The 22,825-nt window shown below is 40.3% G+C and overlaps 1 protein-coding gene across 1 annotated transcript in view; it reads left to right on the forward strand.

Moving 5' to 3' along the window:
- Window positions 1–22,825, forward strand: part of PSME4 (proteasome activator subunit 4) — a 38,519-nt gene that overhangs the window by 2,779 nt on the left and 12,915 nt on the right. The window contains exons 3-32 of the mRNA XM_005422602.3: window positions 2,304–2,348; window positions 3,015–3,164; window positions 3,818–3,881; window positions 6,062–6,136; window positions 6,256–6,378; window positions 6,788–6,880; window positions 7,806–8,071; window positions 9,545–9,731; window positions 10,386–10,475; window positions 11,433–11,497; window positions 11,600–11,750; window positions 12,883–12,981; window positions 13,338–13,407; window positions 13,820–13,887; window positions 15,020–15,235; window positions 16,374–16,531; window positions 17,142–17,237; window positions 17,810–17,865; window positions 18,342–18,398; window positions 18,587–18,642; window positions 18,725–18,823; window positions 18,910–18,972; window positions 19,127–19,222; window positions 19,578–19,709; window positions 20,240–20,449; window positions 20,582–20,718; window positions 20,945–20,998; window positions 21,518–21,647; window positions 22,277–22,358; window positions 22,666–22,819. Of these exons, the coding sequence (XP_005422659.1) occupies window positions 2,304–2,348; window positions 3,015–3,164; window positions 3,818–3,881; window positions 6,062–6,136; window positions 6,256–6,378; window positions 6,788–6,880; window positions 7,806–8,071; window positions 9,545–9,731; window positions 10,386–10,475; window positions 11,433–11,497; window positions 11,600–11,750; window positions 12,883–12,981; window positions 13,338–13,407; window positions 13,820–13,887; window positions 15,020–15,235; window positions 16,374–16,531; window positions 17,142–17,237; window positions 17,810–17,865; window positions 18,342–18,398; window positions 18,587–18,642; window positions 18,725–18,823; window positions 18,910–18,972; window positions 19,127–19,222; window positions 19,578–19,709; window positions 20,240–20,449; window positions 20,582–20,718; window positions 20,945–20,998; window positions 21,518–21,647; window positions 22,277–22,358; window positions 22,666–22,819 (3,342 nt within the window). The remainder of the gene's footprint in view (window positions 1–2,303; window positions 2,349–3,014; window positions 3,165–3,817; window positions 3,882–6,061; window positions 6,137–6,255; window positions 6,379–6,787; window positions 6,881–7,805; window positions 8,072–9,544; window positions 9,732–10,385; window positions 10,476–11,432; window positions 11,498–11,599; window positions 11,751–12,882; window positions 12,982–13,337; window positions 13,408–13,819; window positions 13,888–15,019; window positions 15,236–16,373; window positions 16,532–17,141; window positions 17,238–17,809; window positions 17,866–18,341; window positions 18,399–18,586; window positions 18,643–18,724; window positions 18,824–18,909; window positions 18,973–19,126; window positions 19,223–19,577; window positions 19,710–20,239; window positions 20,450–20,581; window positions 20,719–20,944; window positions 20,999–21,517; window positions 21,648–22,276; window positions 22,359–22,665; window positions 22,820–22,825) is intronic.

The raw sequence follows: 22,825 nt of genomic DNA on the forward strand, positions 1-22,825 counted from the left end.
AGGGAAACAGTATCAGGAGTTCTGGTGTATGAAAAATGCAGAAAACTGCTGGAAGTGGCGGTGGGATTGCAGTGGGGTTTGCTTTGTTTGGGTTTTTTTTAGAAACAAGGGCTTAGTTGTACTAATCCAGTGAGAGATGGCTCACTCGAGTTAGGAGATCACTAAAATAATTTGTGAAACTGTAGCTGGTTGCTCTTTCCGTTGTCTTAATTTAAGCTCTGTGGTGGAGTGTCCACTTCAGGACTAGACTTTACCTTCAGACCTTCTCCTGAAAAACTGGAATTTGTCTTACTGCTTTTTGACAATGTAATTGTCACCTCTCTCAGTTTACATGTTAATCATTTTAACTGAAACATGTTTCTCTGTGTAATGCGGGGGGGGGAAAACCAATTTGCAAATCAATATCATCAAATCCTTTCCAAAAGAAGAAAATAATTCTGTAGTGCCAAAAAAGAGAACAATGATAGGTGTTGGAAGTGGTGTTGAGTGTTCTTTAATGCACCTCCCCAGCTGCATTGTCCTGCCCTTTGCTAACAGTCCCCTAAAGGGAATATTCCAGGATGTCTCCTGGGGCTGGGCTGTACTTGAACCCTCTCTTGAATGGAAGTCCCTTGGGTACAGAATTGTCTGGCTGTTGCTTTTTGTTTTCTGGCTTCCTACATTTGTAACCAGAAGAGAGGAGAGAGCATCCCAATCTTTCTCCTTTGCTCTCTCACACTAACAAATGCTGAGATCTGACTTAAAATTCATTAATTTTAAAAATTTGTTGATCTCTGGCCTCGGTGTTTGTTAAAATTCCCGTCCTTCAGGTTTTCCTTAGTGAGAGCTGACTTGAGTGGAATGATAGTCTGGGGAGAACTTGTTTGTTTATGTCACCCAAACATTTATCATGTGAATTTTTAATGCTCTTAAGGAATGTGCTGGTTCATGCTTTATTTATCTGCTCTTGGAAAAACTGTTATCTTTTTTTCTAACTCCTTCAAGGACAATATTCGCTTGAACCCAGGATCTTCCTGAGCTTCCTGCAGAGTTTGGGTTTATTTTTTTGTTTAATGACTGGTTGGCCTTTCTTCTCCACATTTGAATTTTTTTTTCTGGGAGAGGTCCTGAGTTGCCTTTGACACTGTTGCATAAAATATACATAATTTTGCATCTTGTAGGGCACTGTTTGACTGAAGCAGTGCTCTGGGGGCTGGGTGGGCTCTTGCTGGCTTGTATTGAGTGTTGAAGGGAATTGGTGATTTATTCATTTTTTAGTTCTCCTGGCTGTATGGAATCAGTTTACTTCATGTAGGACTGGAGAGACAATAGTACATGTGGAGTATTTGTGTGTCTCAAAATTAATTGATCTTGGTAAAATTCTAAAGATGATATATTTGCATCATCTTCTTCTGAGCAGAAAAGCATTTTTTAACATTTGTTTGGGAGGGCAATATTTCCATTTCTAGAGAAAGCATATCTAAAAAATGTAAGAATTTCTTTTGCCAGAACTTTTTTTTTTTTCATTCAGGGAATGTTTTTGGGTAAAAGTGCAAGTTAGTCTTGAGGTGGTTGTGTAATAAATGGAAGGTTTGAAGAACGTGACAATTTACTACCTTGGTGCTTGCGTTGGTTGATCACTCTCTGCTCCCCCTCCCTTTTATTCTTTGAGTTTATTCTGAGATTCAGTCTTTTTAAAGGTTTGATGGCATCCTGTGACAATAGGTGACAATAGGAGTTGAAGTGATTTCTCAAAAAAGTGTTCTTGATGTGGATAAAAGCACTTTTAAAATCAGCTGTTATTTGGGAGGGACTCCAGTGAAACAACCCTTGATTTGCAGATAATTCCTTTCTTCTTACAACCACTGGACAAAGCCCAAAACCACATTGAAAAGGACAAATATGGTGTTTGGAGACTAAAAACAACAAGTTGCCTTTATTTATCTTACAAATATTCATGAATTCCACAAACCCCTTTTTCTATGGTTTCATCTCCCCCAGAAGTCACTTTGCTGGTTGTTCGTGGACAAAATGCAGGATGTCACTTCCATAAAGTGATAGTAATTCTTCACTTAAATGCAGGAAATGCCAGAGTAGAATATAAAAATTAGGACCAGAAGTAGCAGAGAGAGCAGAACAGTTTTAATTGTTACACTTAGGTCTGTGGAGTAGGCAGGTAGCTAATGCATGTTCATAGAAGACACCTAATTGCATCTACATTATCTTAAGCTCTGGAGGGAAAGGTCAGCAAATGGTTGGTTGTTTTATGCTGTCTCTGAAATTTAGTAATCTGTTATTCCTGACATTTCCTCTTTTCATTTCAGTTCTGTAGAAAGTGTTCTGAAAACACTTGTGAAGAGCTGCAGACCGTAAGTGTTTGTTTCTTGATTTTTTCTTTGTTTCTTTTTTTTTTTTTTAATCTTTTATATTAATTTAGGAAGGAGGAAAAAAGACCCCCACTCTGCCTGTCATTGCTTGGCTGCTGTTTAAAAATTTAAGATGGAGGGTAGAGACTTTTCTGGGTTTTATTTTTCTTTTTTAACAGCCTTGGTTGCAATAATTCTGTTGTATAAAAAAAAATCTATCTAATATGCATTTTAAATAGTGCATTGCATGCATACTTAGTGTGTTTTAAAGAAATTAAATCACCAGCGTTCCTGTAATGTTTCTATAAATGATCCTTGTGCCTGAAGTGATATTTTTTTCTATGCTGCATCAAAAATGAGTAATAGTTGTTTGATTTGGACCAGCCTTCACAGTGAAATGGTTTTGCATTGTACAGATTTTTCTCTGGTTCAACAAGACAAGAATCTTTTTAATTGGTGGTCTTAATGATGCACCACAATGTCCTTGATTTACCTGTATTTTGTGAGGGTTTTTGGAGGTGAGGGCTTGCCTGCCTATGGCCCCTGGACACATGGTTTTACTCGAAAGTGAGCATTGATGACAAATTAATAGCTGGTTTTCAATATGCTTAAAAAGAGCCAAACTTTCAAGCCAAGTCTGTGTATATTCAATGGTTTCCTTGTTCTCAGGTATTTCCCAGAAGATGCCACTGCAGAAATGCTGGATGAGTGGAGGCCTTTGATGTGTCCCTTTGATGTGACCATGCAAAAGGCCATCACCTACTTTGAGCTCTTCCTGCCCACCACCCTTCCCCCTGAACTTCACCACAAGGGTTTCAAGTAGGTGTCACTGAAGAGTGCTCTGCTCCAAATGCAAGGAATCATCTTTTGCAGGGTGATTTGAAGTCACTGGTGGCTTTCAGCAGCATTTTTGGCAGGAGTTCAAGACAGAAACACTGTCAACCTGCTTCTTTGGTATCTTAGTCCCTCTTCCCTACTGAATAAAGCACACAGCAAATCAAACTAAATTGAATTAAGTGGAGTTTGTAAAGGTGAATTTAAGTCAGAGACTGGTGTGGAGGGTTTGCATCCTTGGCCTCAGGTGAATTCAGAGAAGGAGCTAATGATACTTGTGATCAAAAGGGACAAATTTCACAGTGCAAGGCACAGGGAGATGAGGTCTCATTTGTTTTTATCTGTTGGGATGGTAGAGCTGAGGTAGATAAGGAAACTCCTGGAGAGACAGTTGTGTGAAAGGGGATCAAAAGAGTCAAAGGAGAAATAAAGAAGAAAAGCAAGGACTAAAAGCCAGATTTGGGAATACACCGTGAGCTGCAAATTGATAAAAATGTGTCCATGTTGATCTCTGTTCTTGCAGAATGAATTAAGGGACAGGTGAATTCTTGCACCCACCTGGCAAAGTGAGGAATAAACATTCACTGAGGGAGCTGCTTTCTCAGGGTTAAAATTATTTTGCTTCTGTTTTCTTTCAGGCTTTGGTTTGATGAATTTATAGGCCTTTGGGTGTCGGTTCAAAATCTTCCCCAGTGGGAAGGGGTAAGTATTTGCTTTTCATCTGCACTGGAAGAAATCCTCATTTAAATATTCCTACAATGTGCTTGCAAGGAATTGAAGCCAAACAGTGATTTCATGGATTTTCTCCCTTCTGCTTTAACTAGTACAAGAAAGCAGAGACAATAATTTCATTATTGTTAGCAAGCAATTACTGTCTAAATAAATGAGACTGCAGTTGTGCTTGGCGAGCATTGTCTAATGGCCAGCTCAGGCAGCTTTTCATTCCAGCCTTGGGAATGCTGGCATTTTCCAGACTGCCTGCTAATACTTAGGATTATGCAAAGAGCAGTTGTGATTGCTAGAAATTACACTTCTGTTCTGTCTTTTAATACATCTTGGGTGGTCCCTAATTTTGAGTGGTGATATTTTGCCTCCACTGCATTGTGCTACTGTCATCTTTGAGATACAATAAAGAACCTGCCCTCCCCTTGGCCAAAAATCCTCTTGGGCTGTATTTTTCAAGGCAAATAGTCTGCCATGTATCTGTGTGCCCCTGCTGTGTGCCTCATGTGAGGAGATCCAGAGCTGGGAAATGAAAAACTCTGTCTGGAGGCAGCCCCAGCAGCAGCTCAGGTGCTGTTGGTGTCAGCTGAGCTGTGCCTTGGCTTTGCTGCAGTGAAACTTGGCCTATCCCCAGTTTCTTTCCCTGCTCAGTATGAACATAAGCTCATTGGCCATCTGTCTCCTTTTACTAATCTCCTGCCTGGATACAGGAGAACTTCTCCTGTCTGAGGAGAAAGCTGATTTCCAAACCACCATGGTCACACATTCCGTGGGTCTTCCTGCCTTCCATCAGAAATCCAGGGAGGCAGCCTTGGGCCCAGCACTTGGCAGCTGTCCAGATTCAAACACTGGTGGTGCCAAAGCTGCTTTTGAGATTCTGTGTTCACTTTTGCACTTTTCTGATGGCTTTCTCCCCAAAAAAACCCCATAATTCTGTCTGTTCCTTCTGGCAGCCTCACTTGAACATCATGATTTAGTTTGTTTCTGTCAAACTGTGTAACAAATAATCATCAGCACCCTTTCACAAGTTATCTCTGATATTTTTTCCCTCTTCCACTGTATTCTGACAGTCTGCTTGCTTTTTTTTCCTCAAGCTTTCACTTCTTGTTTGCTTTTCTGTCGTGTCCATTTCCTAAAGTCAGGTTCATTCCATCAGGTTGGGATGCAGATAATTAGACACATGGGTTCTGACTCTGCAATCCCGTTTAAGCCTCTGTATGCTGCAAGCTTTTCCTCAGCTTGCTTTGGCAGGAATTAGACTTGCTGTTTGAAGGGGAGCTGTGGAATCAATTCCTTGTGTGCATAGTAAGGATTTTTTTTTTCAATGTGTATTTTCTCATACCAAATGAAAAAGGCAGATCACTAAAGAAAATGTAACCCTTGTCTTCAGGCTGTGTCTGATGTCCTGGATTGAACTTGGGGGTTTTCCAAAGCTCTCATGTCCTTCAGCCTGAGAGGTGACCTATTCCTCTGGGCTATCTGCCTCAGAATTAGGCAGGATTATTTAAGGCCCTTCCTTTTGGCTTTGTCATTGCTTCAAAATACTGATAGAAGCATCGAGAGCCTGGTGGGTCTTTCCTGATTTGGAGAAGCTCTGAAAAGCAGAGTTGGTGGGTGATGTGCTTTTCATCATCAGGATACAAGAGCGAGACTTCATCTCCTATTTTTTTGGTTCAGTCCTGATATCTGTCTTTCCTGAGGACATCTTCCAGTTCCCTATTTGACTCCTGGGGCTGTCTTCTGATGATGGAGTGTCTAATTCTTCATGGGCAGTCACAGGCTGCTCTCCCAGCTGACAGCTGATGCCTGTGACCTTTACAAGCCACTGATGGGTTTAAACCAAAGCACACAAATGTGGCAGCCAGCAGCACACACTGAGTAGGATGGATCCTGCAGGAACTAATTGTCCTAAACAGCTAAATATTGGGAAAAGCTAGATGGATGAGTTGGTGGAATTTTCTTCCATGTCTCTGTATAAATGCTATTTTAGGCCAGTGAAACACGTCTTGGTGGTTCTGATGGAGTGAAATCTCCCTTCCCAAGCACTTTCAGTGCCATGGGTAACTTTTGTCTTGTGTATATGAAGTAGCTGGAGAGCTTTGCATCTTTTATTCTCAATATATTCTAATGAATGTTCCCTTTTTTCTGGTTATTTTCAGCATCTAGTTAATCTTTTTGCTCGCTTGGCCACTGACAACATTGGGTACATAGACTGGGATCCATATGTACCAAAGGTAACAGTGCTCTTTTCATGATATGCCTTACTTATCTTGCTTGGTGGGTTTGGTTTTTAAAAAAAACCCCTTGAATTAGAAAATTAATTTATGCCAATGTGTGTTTTTCTTCCTGTCAGATTTTTACTAGGATTTTAAGGAGTTTAAATCTGCCGGTGGGAAGCAATCAGGTTGTTGTTCCAAGATTCTTAACAAATGCTTATGATGTAGGACATGCAGTCATGTGGATCACAGCCATGATGGTGAGTAACTACTTCATAAAATGAAACAAAAATTAACGCAAATACTTAAATACATACTTAAGATGAATATTTGTTCTGCTGAGCTCACTGCAGAAGTATAGTTTTGGGCTTTTTTCCCCAAATTATATTGTCAGGTCCATTGTTGCACTGTCAGTGTGGAATGGGGCTGGAAAGGTTTGTGTCACAGCTGCTGCCTGTGGCATTTGGGAAGGGAACAGGCACCTGTTTTAGTGTGAACCTCAGCAGATGGGATGGAGAGAATTTGCTCTTAGTGCTGAGCTGAAGGTGGGATGTGATTTGCTGCTTTGAAGTCTTGCTGTGGGGAGAACACTCCTGTGCCTCATGCTGCTGTTACCTGTTCATTTGATCTTGGTCTGTGTGATAAAATTCTGTGGTTTATTTGTTTCAGGGTGGACCAAGTAAGCTGGTGCAGAAGCACTTGTCTGGCTTGTTCAATAGCATTGCCTCTTTCTACCATCCCTCGAATAACGGGCGCTGGCTGGTGAGTGAAGGGGTTTGGCTGTCACGATGAGAACTTTGGCTGGGATTTCAGCCTGTCAGCTCTGTGTGCTCCAGATTGTCTGCTGATGTGTGGTGCTTGGAGCCTTCCTTGGATTATCAAGATCCACAATTGCTCTGCCATTCAAACCATACTCCTCATGTCAGTGCAGAGAGACAAGACATCTATCCAAAACAAGACAACTAATTCGGATATAGCCAGGAAAAATAAGTCTTTTGGCACTTGAAATGGGGCTCACACACACTGTCAGTATTACCTGTGTGATGTCACTTTTTTCTTACTGACCTACTGCCTTCAAGTTATGAAAATCTGGGATGGGCCTTGGGGCAACTTGGTCTAGTGGAAAGTGTCCCTGCCCATGGCAGGGGTTTGGAACTGGATGAGCTTTGAGCTCCCTTCCAACCCAAACCATTCTGTGATTCTATTAAACAAGGCAAAAAGGATTTTTAATACATTGTCTAGTTTGAAACACAGTTTTTGATGGTATAACTAGAGGAATCTTCTGTTAAAGAGTGCAAGAATCTCCCTGTGATAGCTGGTGGAAAATAGAGATTAAAACAGCAAGGCTGGTCACAGCAGTACCAGGGGAACTGGCTTGTTCTTGAACAGGGTATTTGCTTACATGTGAATGTGCAGAGAATGCTCACAGAGATGTCCTAATTACATAAATAATCTTGAATCTTGACTGTATAATTATGTGATTTTCATTACTTTTAAAATCATAAGGCACAGTGCTGGGGAAATGAAGTTTAGCGACAAATTGTGAACATCCTATTTCAGAGCCCCTCTGAGTGCTCCCTTATTGTGGTTGTGTAATTCCAAGACTGACTCATGTTTTGTTGTGCCCTGAGCAGCTGAGGTTGTGCTGCTGCCAAGGCACTGACCAGCATTTCTGCTCTGCTCCCAGAACAAGCTGATGAAGCTGCTGCAGAGGCTGCCCAGCGGGGTGGTGAGGAGGCTGCACCGCGAGCGCTACAAGAAGGTGACCTGGTTAACTCCTGTCCCCGAGAGCCACAAACTCACAGACCAGGACGTGACAGATTTCGTGCAGTGCATCATCCAGCCTGTTCTCCTGGCAATGTTCAGCAAAACTGGAAGCCTGGAGGCTGCCCAAGCCCTGCAGAACCTCGCACTGATGCGTCCTGAATTAGTAATTCCACCTGTACTTGAGAAGTAAGTTTGGAAGGAGCGTTGCCACATCTGTGTGCCCTTCCCAAGATGTAAATAGGAAAAGCAGTCATAGTAAATTAAATAATACATGAATTGCTTGCTTTTAATTAATGCCTGCAGTGAGGGAAGCTGCTGATACACCCTCCTGAGCAATCACCTCAGTCAGAATGTGGGAGCAAAGGAGAACTCAAGTTTTTAATTAATTTGATTTGTTTTGTTGTTTGGTTGGTTGGTTTTTTTTAAACACCTGACGAGTGGCATAGTTCTGGGAGCTGTTGACAGCTCGTGTGCTTTAGGGTAGGCAGTCCTCAGGTGGCTTGCATTTCTGGGAGCATTTTGTATCAGATAGTGGGTGGATCAGTTGAAAAAGCAACTTTGCATCCTTTATTCATAAGCCACCTGGTGGGTTCCAGATACTCGGGATGGTTGTGTAGCAATAAGGATATATTTTGTCTTTCTGTTTGGTTCAGAGCATGTTACAGTTTTAAAATCACTGCCATTGATGTCTTTGTAATTGCCAGACTGTGTACCCTGGTGAAATACTTGGTTTGTACTATTTCTAATGCCTTGAGGCCTGAAATTCCTGAAGAAAAATGGTGCTCCTTCCTGCTCCACTGAAAGCTTTCCTCCTAGCCCCCATCTGTGTTCCCTGTGCAGCCTTTTGTACTTTACCCAAACTTTAATAGTACAAGCAGAGGAATGAGTTTGACTGAAGAGCCATTCCTGTTTGTAAAAACTTGATAAATCCACTCTTCTGCAAAACATCCCAAGCCCAGCAGTTGTAAGCAGAGCAGCAGTGCTGGGTAGGGCTGCCCTTTCTGTTTGAGAGCAGACTCAACTTCTCCTCTGTAGTTCAAACTATTCCTGGAATGTTTGCACTGGCTGCAGTTCCAGATGATTTGGGTGACGTAGGGCAGAGCACTGTGACTCCTGTCTGAGCTGGAGGCTGTTGGTAGCAGCAGGAAGTGTTGTTATGCAGTTGGCTTAAAAAGTTTTAAGTGTTGGAAAAAAAAAAGTTTAAAAATCACAGTAACTTCCCAGGTTCTGATGAAGAAGTCTGGACTTTAATGTAACATGAAGTAAGAGGTTCCCTCTCTGTTTAGAGGCAGCCAAGGCACGTTTTCATGTTTGTCACAAGAAGCTCAGAGCTGGCATTGCTGCCAAGTCCAAACAGGGAAATCGTGGTAGCTTTGGCTGCACTTCTTAATTCCTGTGCTGCAGCTGCTCAGATGGTCTTTAATCCTGAGCCAGTGTTGGATAGCACTGATCCAATGAAAGGAGCATTGTAACAAAACAATATTAAATCTTTCAGAAATTGATAAGAAAACAGTTTTGGAAACGTGAATATTTTTTTTGTCTTTAATGCAGAAAACACCATGTGCAGTGCACTTCTATTTTCTTTGAAGGCTTTAAGAACATTACTGTTGCCAACCTGCCTGCCTCCCATTTAACAGAACATATCTTTGTGTTTTCCAGAACATATCCTGCACTTGAGACCCTGACAGAGCCTCATCAGCTCACAGCCACCCTGAGCTGTGTCATTGGAGTGGCTCGGAGCCTGGTGTCCGGGGGGAAGTGGTTCCCTGAGGGTCCCACACACATGCTACCTCTGCTGATGAGAGCCTTGCCTGGGGTGGACCCAAATGACTTCAGCAAGTGCATGGTGAGTGTACAAATATTGCCTTTTTTAGAAGATAACCAGCCAACTAATATTTTATATATAAATATTTTATATTTTTCTGAAGGCAGGTAACTGCCGTGTCTGGAATTTATCAGCCTTTTTTTTTCTGCACAATTTTATGCCTAAAAATTTAATATTACAAGCCTCTTTGGCTCATTTAACAGGGCAAAATAGTTGTGATAAGCATTGTACTGACTTTTTGAGCTGTTCTGAACAACAGGATTATATAGCTGCTCCACAGCTCCTAGTAAATATTCCTATTCTTTTAAGATCAAAAGGAAGCCCTTTATCACTAGGTTTTCATTATATTAAGTTATAAAAGTCAATGTTTTCAGACATTCATATTGATTGACTTAAAACAGTCTAAATATTGGGGGTTTGTACCTTTCAAGTTCAGCACAGAATAATGGCTATGTTCCTTAAAAAATTGAGACTGTTTTTACAGTGCTGCCTGTTAAGTTTTATATATGAAATTTGAAATAGCTGTTGAAGTTTTAGGGTGGAAGGATTGAGTTCTGGATTTACTTGTTTTTTTGAGTATAATTTTCTTTAGATCCTAAAGAATGATCCTATACCTTAACTGTAGATTGTAGATGCAATAACACTCATTAAAGAGCTGTTTGTACCTCTCAACAGATTACATTCCAGTTCATTGCAACATTTTCTACTCTGGTGCCTTTAGTAGATTGTTCATCTGTATTGCAAGAAAGAGATGATCTTTCAGAGGTAAGAGTGCTGGGTTGGTATAAAAACAAAGCTGTAGTTTAGTTTTCAATTTAATTTTTATATGCAAAGTGTATGCAAAGATATGAATCCTGTTTGTTTCTATCAGTGGAGCTAGTACCAGTGTGCAAATATGCTTTTGCAGTGGTTCTTAGTCACAGCTTGTTGTAGAGAATGTTAAATTCAGGCAATTCAATGTTTTTATGTCAACACTGAATTGCTCATGTCCCTCTGTGGTGTCATTTAACCTGGAGCTTTCCCTGTCTTGAGGAGGATGTTGGACTCGGTAGTTATTTTAAATTGTGCATTAGATGGGTTTTTTCCTTCATTTTCCAGGGCTGTTTTCTTCCTAAAGAAACTCCTGCTCCTCTTTAAAGTCCTGTTTCCCTTCCCTGATTGAGATTCTATTGCTCTCTCTCCAGATATTTGTTAATCTCTTCCAGTCAGGAGATAGTAACAGGATTAGACACTGAGTCTTATCCCCCTTATCACCACACCTGTTTGCTGCTGGGACACTTTGTAGCTCAGAGAGCTGCAGGTTGCTCAAATTAAAAGTTGAATTTCATTGCTCCAGAGCTGCAGCACTCAAAAATGAGGAGGAGTTGGTTCAGTGAATATTTCATGTAATCTCTGCCAGGAGAGCAGGTCTGGCAGCACCCTGGCACTCACTGACCTCCTGCTGCAAAGGAGGATCAGTGGTGAGGCCAAAGGTTGTATCCATGGAGGCAGACCTGATTTCACCAGAGAGGTTATTTGGATACACATCCAGGCCAGGAAATTGGGGCAGGACAGTGTCAGGAACGTGTGATAACTGTTTATGGAGCACTTGAGTCTGTGTGGTGGGAAATGCACTGGAGGATGTTCTCACTTGGACATTGGAAGTAGTTAATATAGGAAATAATCTTTGTTTCCTTAATGAAAGCCAACCTTATGTGTTTCCTTTTTGCTGGAAAACTGTAGGTGGAGAGAGAATTGTGCTCTGCATCTGCTGAATTTGAGGATTTTGTGCTGCAGTTTATGGATAGGTGAGTGAGCTAAGGCTAGGGGAAAGCTTTGCATGAAGAACTCTTTATAAAACTTTCCGGTTTCACTTACTAACCCTGCCCTTACTGGGTTCGTTTGTGTAGATGTTTTGGACTTATAGAGAGCAGCACATTAGAACAAACCAGAGAGGAGACTGAAACAGAGAAAATGACTCATTTGGAGAGTCTGGTGGAACTGGGTCTCTCTTCTACTTTCAGTACAATCCTTACCCAGTGTTCAAAGGATATCTTTAAGGTATGTAGAACATGGGCTTTCCATCTCTTTTAGGAAACTTAATTCTGGGTTGACAGCAACTGGTGCATTCAAATCCTTCTTTCCTTTGTGAATGTGAACTTCCACATTTAACCAAGGGAAGGGCTGAGGGGGCAGCTTGAATTTGTGTCAGTTTGGTTCATGATTTTATCTATATCCCTACAGAGCTCTCCTGCAAACTGATGATAAACACAAAAAGAAATCATTCCAATAGTTTTATTTTATCCCTGTAGCAGTTTAGGTTGTGGATTTCCCTGTCTTGATGGTGCTGACCCACCCAAGCCCCTGATTTCCTTTTCTCTCCCCTTCCCTGCCACTTCTTCAGCTGGGCCATAGAGGCTGTTCAAGGAGCTGTGTGGTTAATAGGATCAGAAAAATTACCTGGATTAAAATAACTCAGAGGGAGAGGGTGGAGAATCCAGGTTATGACATGGACAGTTTCTTTTCCCTTCTTTCCCATATTTCTGTTTAAATAAATATCTACTTGGAGATGCCAGGTTTTGTACATTTTGAGCACTGGCACTTGGATATGATTTGTGTTTAGAACCTTTTGGTAAATGCAAGTCTTAAGTTAATTCTTCATTGTCATTAAGTATTTAATTTGTATTTTCCTGTTTGTCCATTATTAAAGTATTCATGGGACCTGCATTATATGTAGTTGAGCTTGCCTTGCAAGGTGTTGGATGGAAATAATCTGCTTTAAAACAACTTGGATGGTTGCTATTTAATTCCCTATTTATTTGTTAACTGAAGGATGTCTTGGCTTTCCTTCACTGTGACATGTGCAATAAGTTTTCCTGTCATCAGCCTGTGACTTATTCCTGGAAAACATTTTCTGTGTAGTTTTTCAGAATTACCCTAAACTTATATTAGTCATCAAGAGTTATCCACCTCCTCTCTTCCCAAAGAGAACATTTCAGGCTTTCCACAGAGCTGCTTTCTCTGGCTCTCTCTATTCTGATTTTTCTTCTGTGTGGATTGTGGGTTTTTGGTTTAAAAAAACACAGGGTTGTGTAGAGATAGTGCCTTCTTTGTAACATCAAACGTTTTGGGATACCTAATTTGTTTGGGTTTTTTTTTAAAGCAACCTCCATCTTTTTGTCCTCATTTTTAGGTTGCCTTGGAGAAGGTTTTTAACTTTGCTGTTTCAAATATATTTGAGACAAGAGTTGCTGGTCGGATGGTTGCCGATATGTGCCGAGCTGCAGTAAAAGTGAGAGAAAATCCTCTTAACTCCACTCCCTCTTTAAAAAAGAAAATAGCTAATGTTGCTGATTTTTCCTGTGTAATATCTGTATTTTTTTCATGTCAATACAGGTAGCTCTTACTATTATGTCTTCTAAAATTGGCTTGTTGCATATAGCAATGTTTCAGGAGGTTTATTCATGCAGTATTTATCTTGCATTTATGTTAAATTTAGGTTTTATTGACTGAGAATCGTGAAGTCACGCTGACTGTAGGTTGAATTGGAGTTGGGATGCAGTCTAGTCTTAGATGTTTATCAGAATGTGTGCTGAGATGCCTCAGATATTTCGTTTTAAAATGGACTTTTTGTGATGCTGTTTGCAGTGCCGCCCTGAGGAGTCCTTGAAGCTTTTTGTACCACATTGCTGCAATGTCATAACTCACCTCACAGGCAGTAAGTTTCTAACATTTCCGGTGTTACTGGCTTGCTTTTGGGTTGATTTTTGGTTAAACGTGAAAAGAATATCTAAAACTTCTGGATGTTTTCCACAAGTTCATTTCAGCAATGGACAAATTCATTATTCTCTCTAAAAAACCCAAAGTGACAATTGTGTAATTTCAAGGCTAAAATCTGTCCGGCTGCAAGACCACGATTCCTTAATGTGGCAGTTTGAAATGTCTCTAGACATTGCTCAGTTTCAGGATGGTACATCAGCTAAAGTGACTTCCAGCTGGACATGGGTGCAGTGTGAGTTGGAGGGTTGGGAGTCAGGTTTTGGGATGGAAGCATCTGGATTCTGATGCAGCTTGTTTGGAAAACTTGGCTGCAGTGTGGTGACAGCAGTGCTTATCCCTTGTTCCTCTAGATGATGATGTGTTACATGATGAAGAACTAGATAAGGAGCTGCTCTGGAATCTTCAGCTTTTATCAGAGGTATTCCTAAAAATGTTCCTCCCATGCTTTTGTGTCACTGCATCCTACTTAATCCTGCCCCTAAAAGGAGAGAAATATAAACTTCTGTTAAAGCAATGTAAATGTTGTGTGAATGGCACTGGAGAGCTGCTGGTATTTACCTAACTTTGAATGCAACATGAGTAGCTGTTGTTTGAAGCAAATAAACACAGTGTTGTATGTGGGATGAAATTAAAGCAATTACTGAGGGGGAGTGAAAGAACAAGGATCAATGCAGGGAGAAACAGAAGAAGCTTTTTGGTAGATAGAAATACTTTAAAGTTAATTTAAGAAAATACAGAAGTATTGCTAGAAAATTCAGCATGGGGTCGAGCAGATGGCATCACTGAAATTTTTCCAGCAGCTGTGGCAGCATCAGTTCAGTGGGAGCTGGAGAATGCTGGCCTGTAGGAGCACTGGGGGGTAGGACAGTCAGGATGGATGGAGATGAGAGATCTCTGAGGCCAGATTGTGGAACTTGGGGTTTATTGCAAAGGGCCTGGGTGCAGGGCCCTGCTGGGAGCTGCCAGCCACAGCTTGGAGCAGGCCCGAGAGAAGAGAGGGGTAGAGAGGATGAGAGGGTAAGAGAGTAAGAGGGTAAGGGAGTAAAAAAGGTAAGAGCGTGAGGTTCGCGTTACAATACAATAAATCTTCTTCTGTGTTGAATATTCTAATTCTCACTAACCAAGCTAGCACAATATACAAACCCTATAGCATTTACATGCCACCTATAAGAATCACTACATTACCATACTATGTTACATTTTAAACCCTAAAAACTCCTCTTTGGACCCCTTTTGCTAAGCTAATGGGGTCTGCTCTGACCCTTGGAGCTGTCTGCAGGCAGAGGGTGTTGTTTCATCAAAAGGGGATTACCTTCAGCCAGCCACACCATTGTTTTCCAGTTGTTCAGTAAGTAAGGTATCTAAAAGCTTGTTTTCATTTCAGTCTTGCTTATGGTTTCTATAGTCTCAAAATCTTTTGCCAGACAATCATATTTATAAGGCTTTCCTGTTTCATCTTCCCCAACACACACCCAGCCGGGCTGAGCAGGGTGACCTGTCCAGCCCTGCAGGAGCAGGCTGATGTTTGCAATGTCTCTCTGTGCCCCCAGATCACTCGAGTGGATGGCAAGAAGCTGCTACTGTACAGGGAGCAGTTTGGGAAGATACTGCAGCGCACCCTACACTTAACCTGTAAGCAGGGTTACATTCTGTCTTGTAACCTACTGCACCATCTTCTTCGTTCTGCTACACTTATCTACCCCACAGAGTACTGCAGTGTGCCAGGTGGCTTTGACAAGCCTCTTTCTGAATACTTTCCTATCAAGGCAAGGATTTTCATTTATTTAGGATTAGAGGATTTGACTTTATGTTGGTTTGTTTTATTTTAAAGGCGGTCGTACGCTCTATGGTTTTATTTGGAGATTTCTGGATGATGGTAGCAGCAATGGGAAGTGATGCTTTGGGCTTTGAAATAGAGAGCAAATGACAATTGATTTAAAGTATATTGGTAGCAAAAAATGAATACTGACTGTTGTTTGAGTAGTTTTATAGTTTTGAGTAGTTTATATGACTTATTGGTGGTTTGTGATGTGTGTTTTTTACCATGATTGCATGATTACAGTAAGTTAATACACAGCAAGGAGATGTGGTGTTTTACAGGTCAGCAGAATGACAAATAATGATTCTACCATGAGCTTGAGATAAAATGAAAGCAGAAGTGGCAATATTAAAAGTTATTGAAACTATCAGAATTTGTGTGCTGCTCTGCTGTTAAGACTTTGAGGTCAATTTATCAATATTCCAGTTTAAAGGCAGCAATTTTCAACTGGCTTGTTTCAGTATACAACTGCATTTTGCTGAAAAGTGTTTTTCCATAATTCCCAATTGCAGATGATCTCTTGTTACTGAAAGCTAGTCCAGTTTTGTAACTGATGGGGACATCCATTTGGGCCAGTTAATCATTTAAAAACAAGCAAAAATGTCCCAAATGCCAAGCACCAAAAAACCCCAACAAAACAAACAAGTCAACAAACTCCAAAAAAATTGACAATCACACAATCATTTTAAATTCTTCCTCTGAAACTGAAAAAGTTCACAATGACTTTGCTGTTCTCTATGGGAGTATGAAAAGTCTGAGTTGTACTTAAGAATGTGTCTGAATTTATATCCAGTCAAAGGAATAATTAAGTTATATTTCAATTAGACCAGTGCAGTCCTTCTCCTTTTAGTGCTTTCAGAGATGTGTTATTTTCTAGGTATGTGTAGACATACATAGGATTGGGATTTCTGTTTGATTTCATGGCAATGGTGTTTTTCCTGGACTTGTCAGGATAACTACTTTACTTTATAGCAGTAGTCAGTTCCCATGTGTTTGGGTTTTTTAAAATAATATTAAATGCTGTTTTTTTTTAAAAACACAATTCAAATAACTTGATTAATAAGAAGCATCTTTATTTGCTGCAGGACTGGGGTAAGCCAGGTGACCTGTGGAACTTGGACATCCAGTGGCACGTTCCTTCATCTGAGGAAATAAACTTTGCTTTCTATTTGCTGGATACATTCCTGCAGCCTGAGCTCACCAGGCTGGAGCTCTATGCACTTGGAGAGCTGGAAATGTCCAGGTAGGATGGAGAAAGGTGCATGTAGCCATTCCTAGTAGTTCTTGCCAGTCACACAGGCAGTACAAAAACTGAGAGGAAAATACTGTAATGTTGCACTTTGATGTTATTTTAAGATTTCCAAAGCTCCTACTTCAGCTGAGATAGCATCAAGATTTCCTTCAAGTAGCACAGGAAAGAAGTTGTTCACATTTTGCATTTTAATTCATCTTCAGACTGTAAAACATTCACTCCTAAAGTATTCCCTCATCCTTCCCATGGACTGAAGGAATTGTCTTGGCCTTGGGGTAAGGAGTTATTTCATAGGTTTTAGCTGAGATTTAAATAAAATTCTTCAAAGCAGTTTTCACGTTAGTTTATCTTACCTGCACAGCTTTGAAATATAAAATGTCCCATGTTTTCCAGAAAATGAAGTTAAATATTGAGGTTTGTAAACAAATTAGGTTGTCTCCAAAAAGCCCAGCTTGATTTCTGTAGTGCTTCCCCCTGTGTTTAGAACTGATGCAACTAAAGAAAAACCTTCCATAAAACTTCACAAAAAATATGTGGTTTGTCATTTGTGTATTTTCAAGCAATTAACAGATAGGTAACCAGGTTTTCCTCTTTGTTTAAGAGATGATGTGCAGCAATGTCTTGCCATTGTGCACAACTGCCTGATTGGCTCTGGGAACATTCTGCCTCCTCTCAAAGGAGAAAAGGTGGCTCATCTGTAAGTAACATTTATTTTATATCCCAAACAATCTCAGTGATTATTTTCCTTCATGCTGGATTTTAGTGCTTTCTTACTGCTGTTGTCACACAACTGCTGCTAGATGCTTGCTGTTAGGGAACACTCATAGTAAATAGAAAATTCACTTGTCAGGAAAGGACTCCAACTCTCCTGTCCTTCCCTACAACAGGGAGCCATGTGTGTTTCAGTGGGTGTGTTCCTAGGTTTGGCAGAGACCAAATTTCTGCCTGTTTAATAGACTGATGAGGTACTGTTAACTGGGAAATCAAAATTCTGGGTTCAAGGTGTCTTTATTTTGTCCCTGCCTCTAACAAAGTCTGACACAAAGGGTCAGACCATTAAATGGCTAGTTTAATTAAATTAATCCATTAAATTAACCATGAAATGGTTAATTTATAAATGTGAGAACTAAGACACACTGTTACTAAATCCAGAAGTCTATGTGCTACAGCCATGAAATTTAACTTGTTAAAATTAATTAAATGCCAGTGAAATGCACATACCTCATTATTTGTGTAATGTGTAGTAATAATTAATTCATTTTCATGCAGGGTCCCAAGTCTGGTGTCTTTAGAAGAGACAAAGCTGTACACTGGTGTTGAATATGGTGAGTAGATCCCTGTCTGTTCAGGTAGGCTATAAGTGTTGGGGATTTTTTTTTGTTTGGTTTGGTTTGGGGGTTTTTTTGTTTTGTTTTTGGGTTTGTTGTTTGGTTTTGGTGGGTTTTTTTTTTTGTAACCAGAGTTCTGTGTACACACAGTTTCATTTTCAGCGGTGATACACAAGATACAGATCTGGCTAGGAATGGGAGCTCTGCATGTTCCTTAATTGCCATAGGCTAAATGAACTGCCTGAACTTTAGAAATAAAACTGGCTGTCAAGGCAGATAAAGAAGGTTGTGTAGCTATAAAACCCAAGCAGTTGAGGTGATAAACTGATGAGAGCCATGCTCTTAGATGTAACAAATGGTTATTTTTATAATAGTTCATACTGCTAGTTCTGAGTAGTCTGCTCTGGCTTTCCAGAATAAATTGCTTTTTATGCTGCTGTACTATTAACAGAAAATGTTTTGTTTTCTTTTAGATTTATCCAGGGAGAATTACAGAGAAACAATTGCAAGGGTTACAAGGAAATTGCTGCGTAAGTTTGACCACTCCTGTAACTAAAACCAACTCTGTCATATTTCAGTTTGATTTTATAGATGAGGAAATTGTATTTGTTTACTTTGCCTGTAATTCTGAAAGTTAAGCTTTGCAGAAACAAAATCATTGCTATTTTTTAAAGCTCTTTTCCTGTCTGATTATAAATTTCATTTCTCCCAATTGTAGGTTACATTCTTGATAATTCAGAAGATGATACCAAGTCATTGTTTCTAATAATAAAGGTATGTTTTACATTTGTAAAACTTAAGGCCAGATGACTTGTTTTGCCAAACAATCACTCTTATCCTCTCTTTCTTTCCACAGATTATCAGTGATGTTTTGCAGTTCCAAGGGTCTCACAAGCATGAGTTTGATTCACGATGGAAAAGCTTCAATCTAGTGAAAAAATCAATGGAGAACAGGGTCAGTGACTCGGCTTTGTGAAGCTTTGGTTCCTGGTTTGCAGATCTGACACTGAAATCTAACCCAAAGGATGCCTTTTTTTACAGCTTCAAGGAAAGAAACAACACATCAGAGCCTTGCTGATCGACAGGGTTATGCTGCAGCATGAGGTAATTCTTCCCCTTCAATCCCCACTAATTTGCTTGAAAAGCTGCTTTGCATAGTTAGCTAAATGTCATCATCACAATATTCCTGCACTGGTGTTTTTATATATGTGAAATGTAAAAACAATCTGTCCTTTCTTTGTGCTTCCCATGGATTCAGCTGAGAACTCTGACGATGGAAGGCTGTGAATACAAAACTTCCCACCAGGAGATGATCAGGGACCTTCTCTGTTTGTCCACGAGTTCTTATGGGCAGGTGAGGAGCAACCCCTTTTAAACTGAGTAAACTGAGCCCCTTTTAAATTTATGGAGTATTTTGTTGGTCTCTTCAAGTGATTCTACATCCTAAATCTGTTGTTCTGGCTGTTTGCTTTTCAAATGTGCTTAAAAACACCTCGTTTCTGGCAACATAAAGAATCTTCTGTAACTTTGTAGCTGTTCTCATGTAAATGCCAGAAACAAAAAGTAGGATTTTATAAACAGGGTGAGATGTTTACAACCTTCCACAAATAATTTTGTTTCTGTGCACAAATACATGATAAAAACTTTATGCATAAATGACTGAAAGGGATGAGGATGTTACTTTTATCTGGTAAATTTTTTTGTTTCAGGTCAGAAGTAAAGCTCAGCAAGCATTCTTCACAGCTCTGGGAACCTACAATTTCTGTTGCAGAGATATCATTCCCTTAGTTCTGGAATTCCTGCGTCCTGACCGGCAAGATGTCACTCAGAAGCAATTTAAAGTACTGCCTCATTAACTTGGTGTTGGGCTGTCTTCTGAAAGTGTTTAGATGAGAATTTTTAATGGGGAAAGTGGGATTTGCTTGTTTATCAGCATGACTGATATTTTCATGGCTAATAGGCGTGACTGGTGGAAGGAATTATTGTTTTAGATCTATTTTCAAGAAAATACTGTGTTTAAATATGTTCCCTGTGTGCTCAGGTATTACCAAAATGTGAGTTAGAACCTATTTTTAAGTTATGGAATGGAAATTGAGAAGCTGTAGTCAAGGTGAAGCAGTTGTGAATCATCTCCTCTAACATAATTGAGAAATCAGACAGCCAATCTGTGGATAAATTAATTGGCAGGGCTTCCAATCTCATTAAATGAAGAGGACTCTGTCAAATTACTGAAGATTTTGCACTGTGAGGCTGAATGTTGATGGACATTTTCATGATTTGGTAGCTGAATTTTTATTCTGTGTGGGTGTGTGTGTCAATCTCGTGGACGAGCAGAGTTTAACCTTCCCAAACCCCATCTCCCATCCCGCAGGGTGCCTTATATTGTCTGCTTGGGAACCACAGCGGGGTCTGCTTGGCCAATCTGCATGACTGGGATTGTATAGCACAGACATGGCCAGCAATTGTCTCTTCTGGGCTTAGCAAAGCCATGTCCTTGGAAAAACCATCCATAGTCAGACTCTTTGATGACCTGGCAGAGAAAATCCATCGGCAGTATGAAACCATTGGGCTGGATTTTGCAGTGAGTGATCAGTTCCTTGGTGTTCAGGCTTGTCTGTATGGACAAGGAAATTCTGTACTCTGCTGATTCTAAAGCAGAGACATTAAAAACTTGAACTTACAAGTCCCAAATCTTTGCACTGTCCATCAACAGGTTCCAGAGAAGTGCATGGAGGTGGCTGTTCTCCTGCAGAAATCAGGACAGCTAAATTCAGAGTTCCCAGCTCTGGGATCAGAGGAAATTCAGTTGGGAATTCAGCGACAGAAGGAGAAGAACGCTGAGGCTCTGAGGTGAGTTCAGCTTCTTTGAACCACACATTAAGTGTCATCATCCAAAGTGGCTAAACTGAAAAATGCAGCCCAACAATCCTTGGACATTCTGGATCTTCTCTCTACGCTTCTATCTGCTCTTTGCCTCTTCCTTTTTTCCTTCACACACCTTTTGTTGAGGAACTTCTCTATTTTTCAATGGATCTCTCAGTACCATGTGGTTGGTAACTCCCTCTCTTTGTCTCAGGAACTATGAAAATTTGGTCAATATGCTGCTGGACTGTGTGGAACAGAGAAATCTGTAAGTCCCTCTTTGTTGTGCATGAGAGCATTCTTTTGGGGTGGATTGGAGGGGGTTTCATGGATCAATATCCAGGAGGGCAGTTACCATGGTCTTGGACTTATTTGGACTGGGAGCTTCATTTGTTAGTATAAAGCATCATCACATCTTGGAGTTCAGCTTTTTCCTTAATTAGTCTGGCCTGTTACTGAGGTTTTTAATTTTTTTTATTAAAAAAAGCTCTGGTTCTGTCTGTACCACTGTCATCAGAATAGATTCTAATTGTTCCCATAGTATTTGTGTTAAAAAACTTGTAAAATAATATCCCTATAGATATTTTACATCATGTATTTTATATTTTTCCACCTGTGTGTTCCCAGAACACTGAAGGTTTCCCAAAATGAGTTAAACTCATTGATTACAGCAGTGCCATTAATTTATGTACTTCCATAATCTTATCACATGTAATCATTTCTGAGTAAAACCAGTGCATAAACTTTGTTATTCACACTATGTTTTGAATATTTGGGGTTTTTTCAGGCCGTGGAAGTTCGAGCACATAAGCATTGGCTTCCTGTCTCTGCTCCTGAGGGATGACAGGATCCTGCCCCCCCGTGCCATCAAATTCTTCGTGCAGTGTCTCAACCACGACGCCATCGTGGTTCGGAAGGTGAGCCCAGGAAAAGGATTTCCTCTGGGTCTGCAGCTCTTTGGGCTCTACATCAGCTGCTCATGGGGTTTTTGCTGGGATAAAACACAAAAACTGAAGTGGAACTCCCTCCTCCCCCTTCCAGCCACGCACGTGTACAAAATTCCCAGTCCAAGAAATGGCAATCTTGGCAGTGCTGCAGCATGACATGTGTAAATCTGTAAACTGTGAAGATGTGGGATGGGCTGAGTTCTTGTTTATTTCAGAGTTCTTTTGCAGAATTTCTTTTGCAGATGGCTGCTTTTCCCACCTGCAGTTTGTTATTTGAAGGGAGCCATCGATGTATTTTTTTTGTTCTGTTGCTGCCTCAGTGAGGCTCAAAACAAACCTTCTTTCCCCCCCAAAAATTATTAAAACAATATTAAATTCAAATTATTAAAACAAAATTATTAGTGAGAGTTTTCTAGCCTGTAAAGTAATTAATGTCCTATATCCCCTGAAATAACCAGGATTATTTCCTTAATATTATCCAGGATTATTTCCTTATTTCCTTCCAGCATTCAGTGGCTTTTTAGGGATGATGAGCCACATCCTTCTGAGGGAAATGTATGAAATGAACACATTAATGCCCATTTTTTCCTTTTCTTTAGGTGGCCATCTCAGCGGTGGCTGGAATTCTTAAGCAGCTTAAGAGACCACACAAGAAAGTGCCCATCTGCCCCTACGAAATAAGTACGTTTAATTTAATATAAGACATATCTTACATTTATCCTAAAATGTTTTTCAAAGCTTTTCTGGTTAAATTAAACACAGAATCAGGATCTTTTCTTTTCTCCCTGGTTGTTAATGTTTTAAGCAAATAGGTAAATATGATACAGAAGTAGTATAATTGGTAATTTTTCAGTTTGGGGTTTTTTTTTGCTTTTGGGGGTTATTTCCTCTCTGAAAACCTCTTAATTTGTGAGAACAATTTGTATGTCTACTTTTAAATTTTGATGTATTTTTATGCATGTTAATTTTGATTTTCCTCTTGGATCAGGTGGGACCCTGAAGCCTTCCAGCATCCAAGCTGGTGACAGAGCTGACAACCAGTGGCTGCACTACAACAGCCAGAGCCTACCAAAGACCAAGGAAGCCTGGGAATCCTGCTGTTTTGTGGAGAAAACACACTGGGGATATTACACCTGGCCCCAGTGAGT

The sequence above is a fragment of the Geospiza fortis genome, unplaced genomic scaffold (genome assembly GCF_000277835.1).
Source record: "Geospiza fortis unplaced genomic scaffold, GeoFor_1.0 scaffold275, whole genome shotgun sequence".
Taxonomy (NCBI): Eukaryota; Metazoa; Chordata; class Aves; order Passeriformes; family Thraupidae; genus Geospiza; species Geospiza fortis.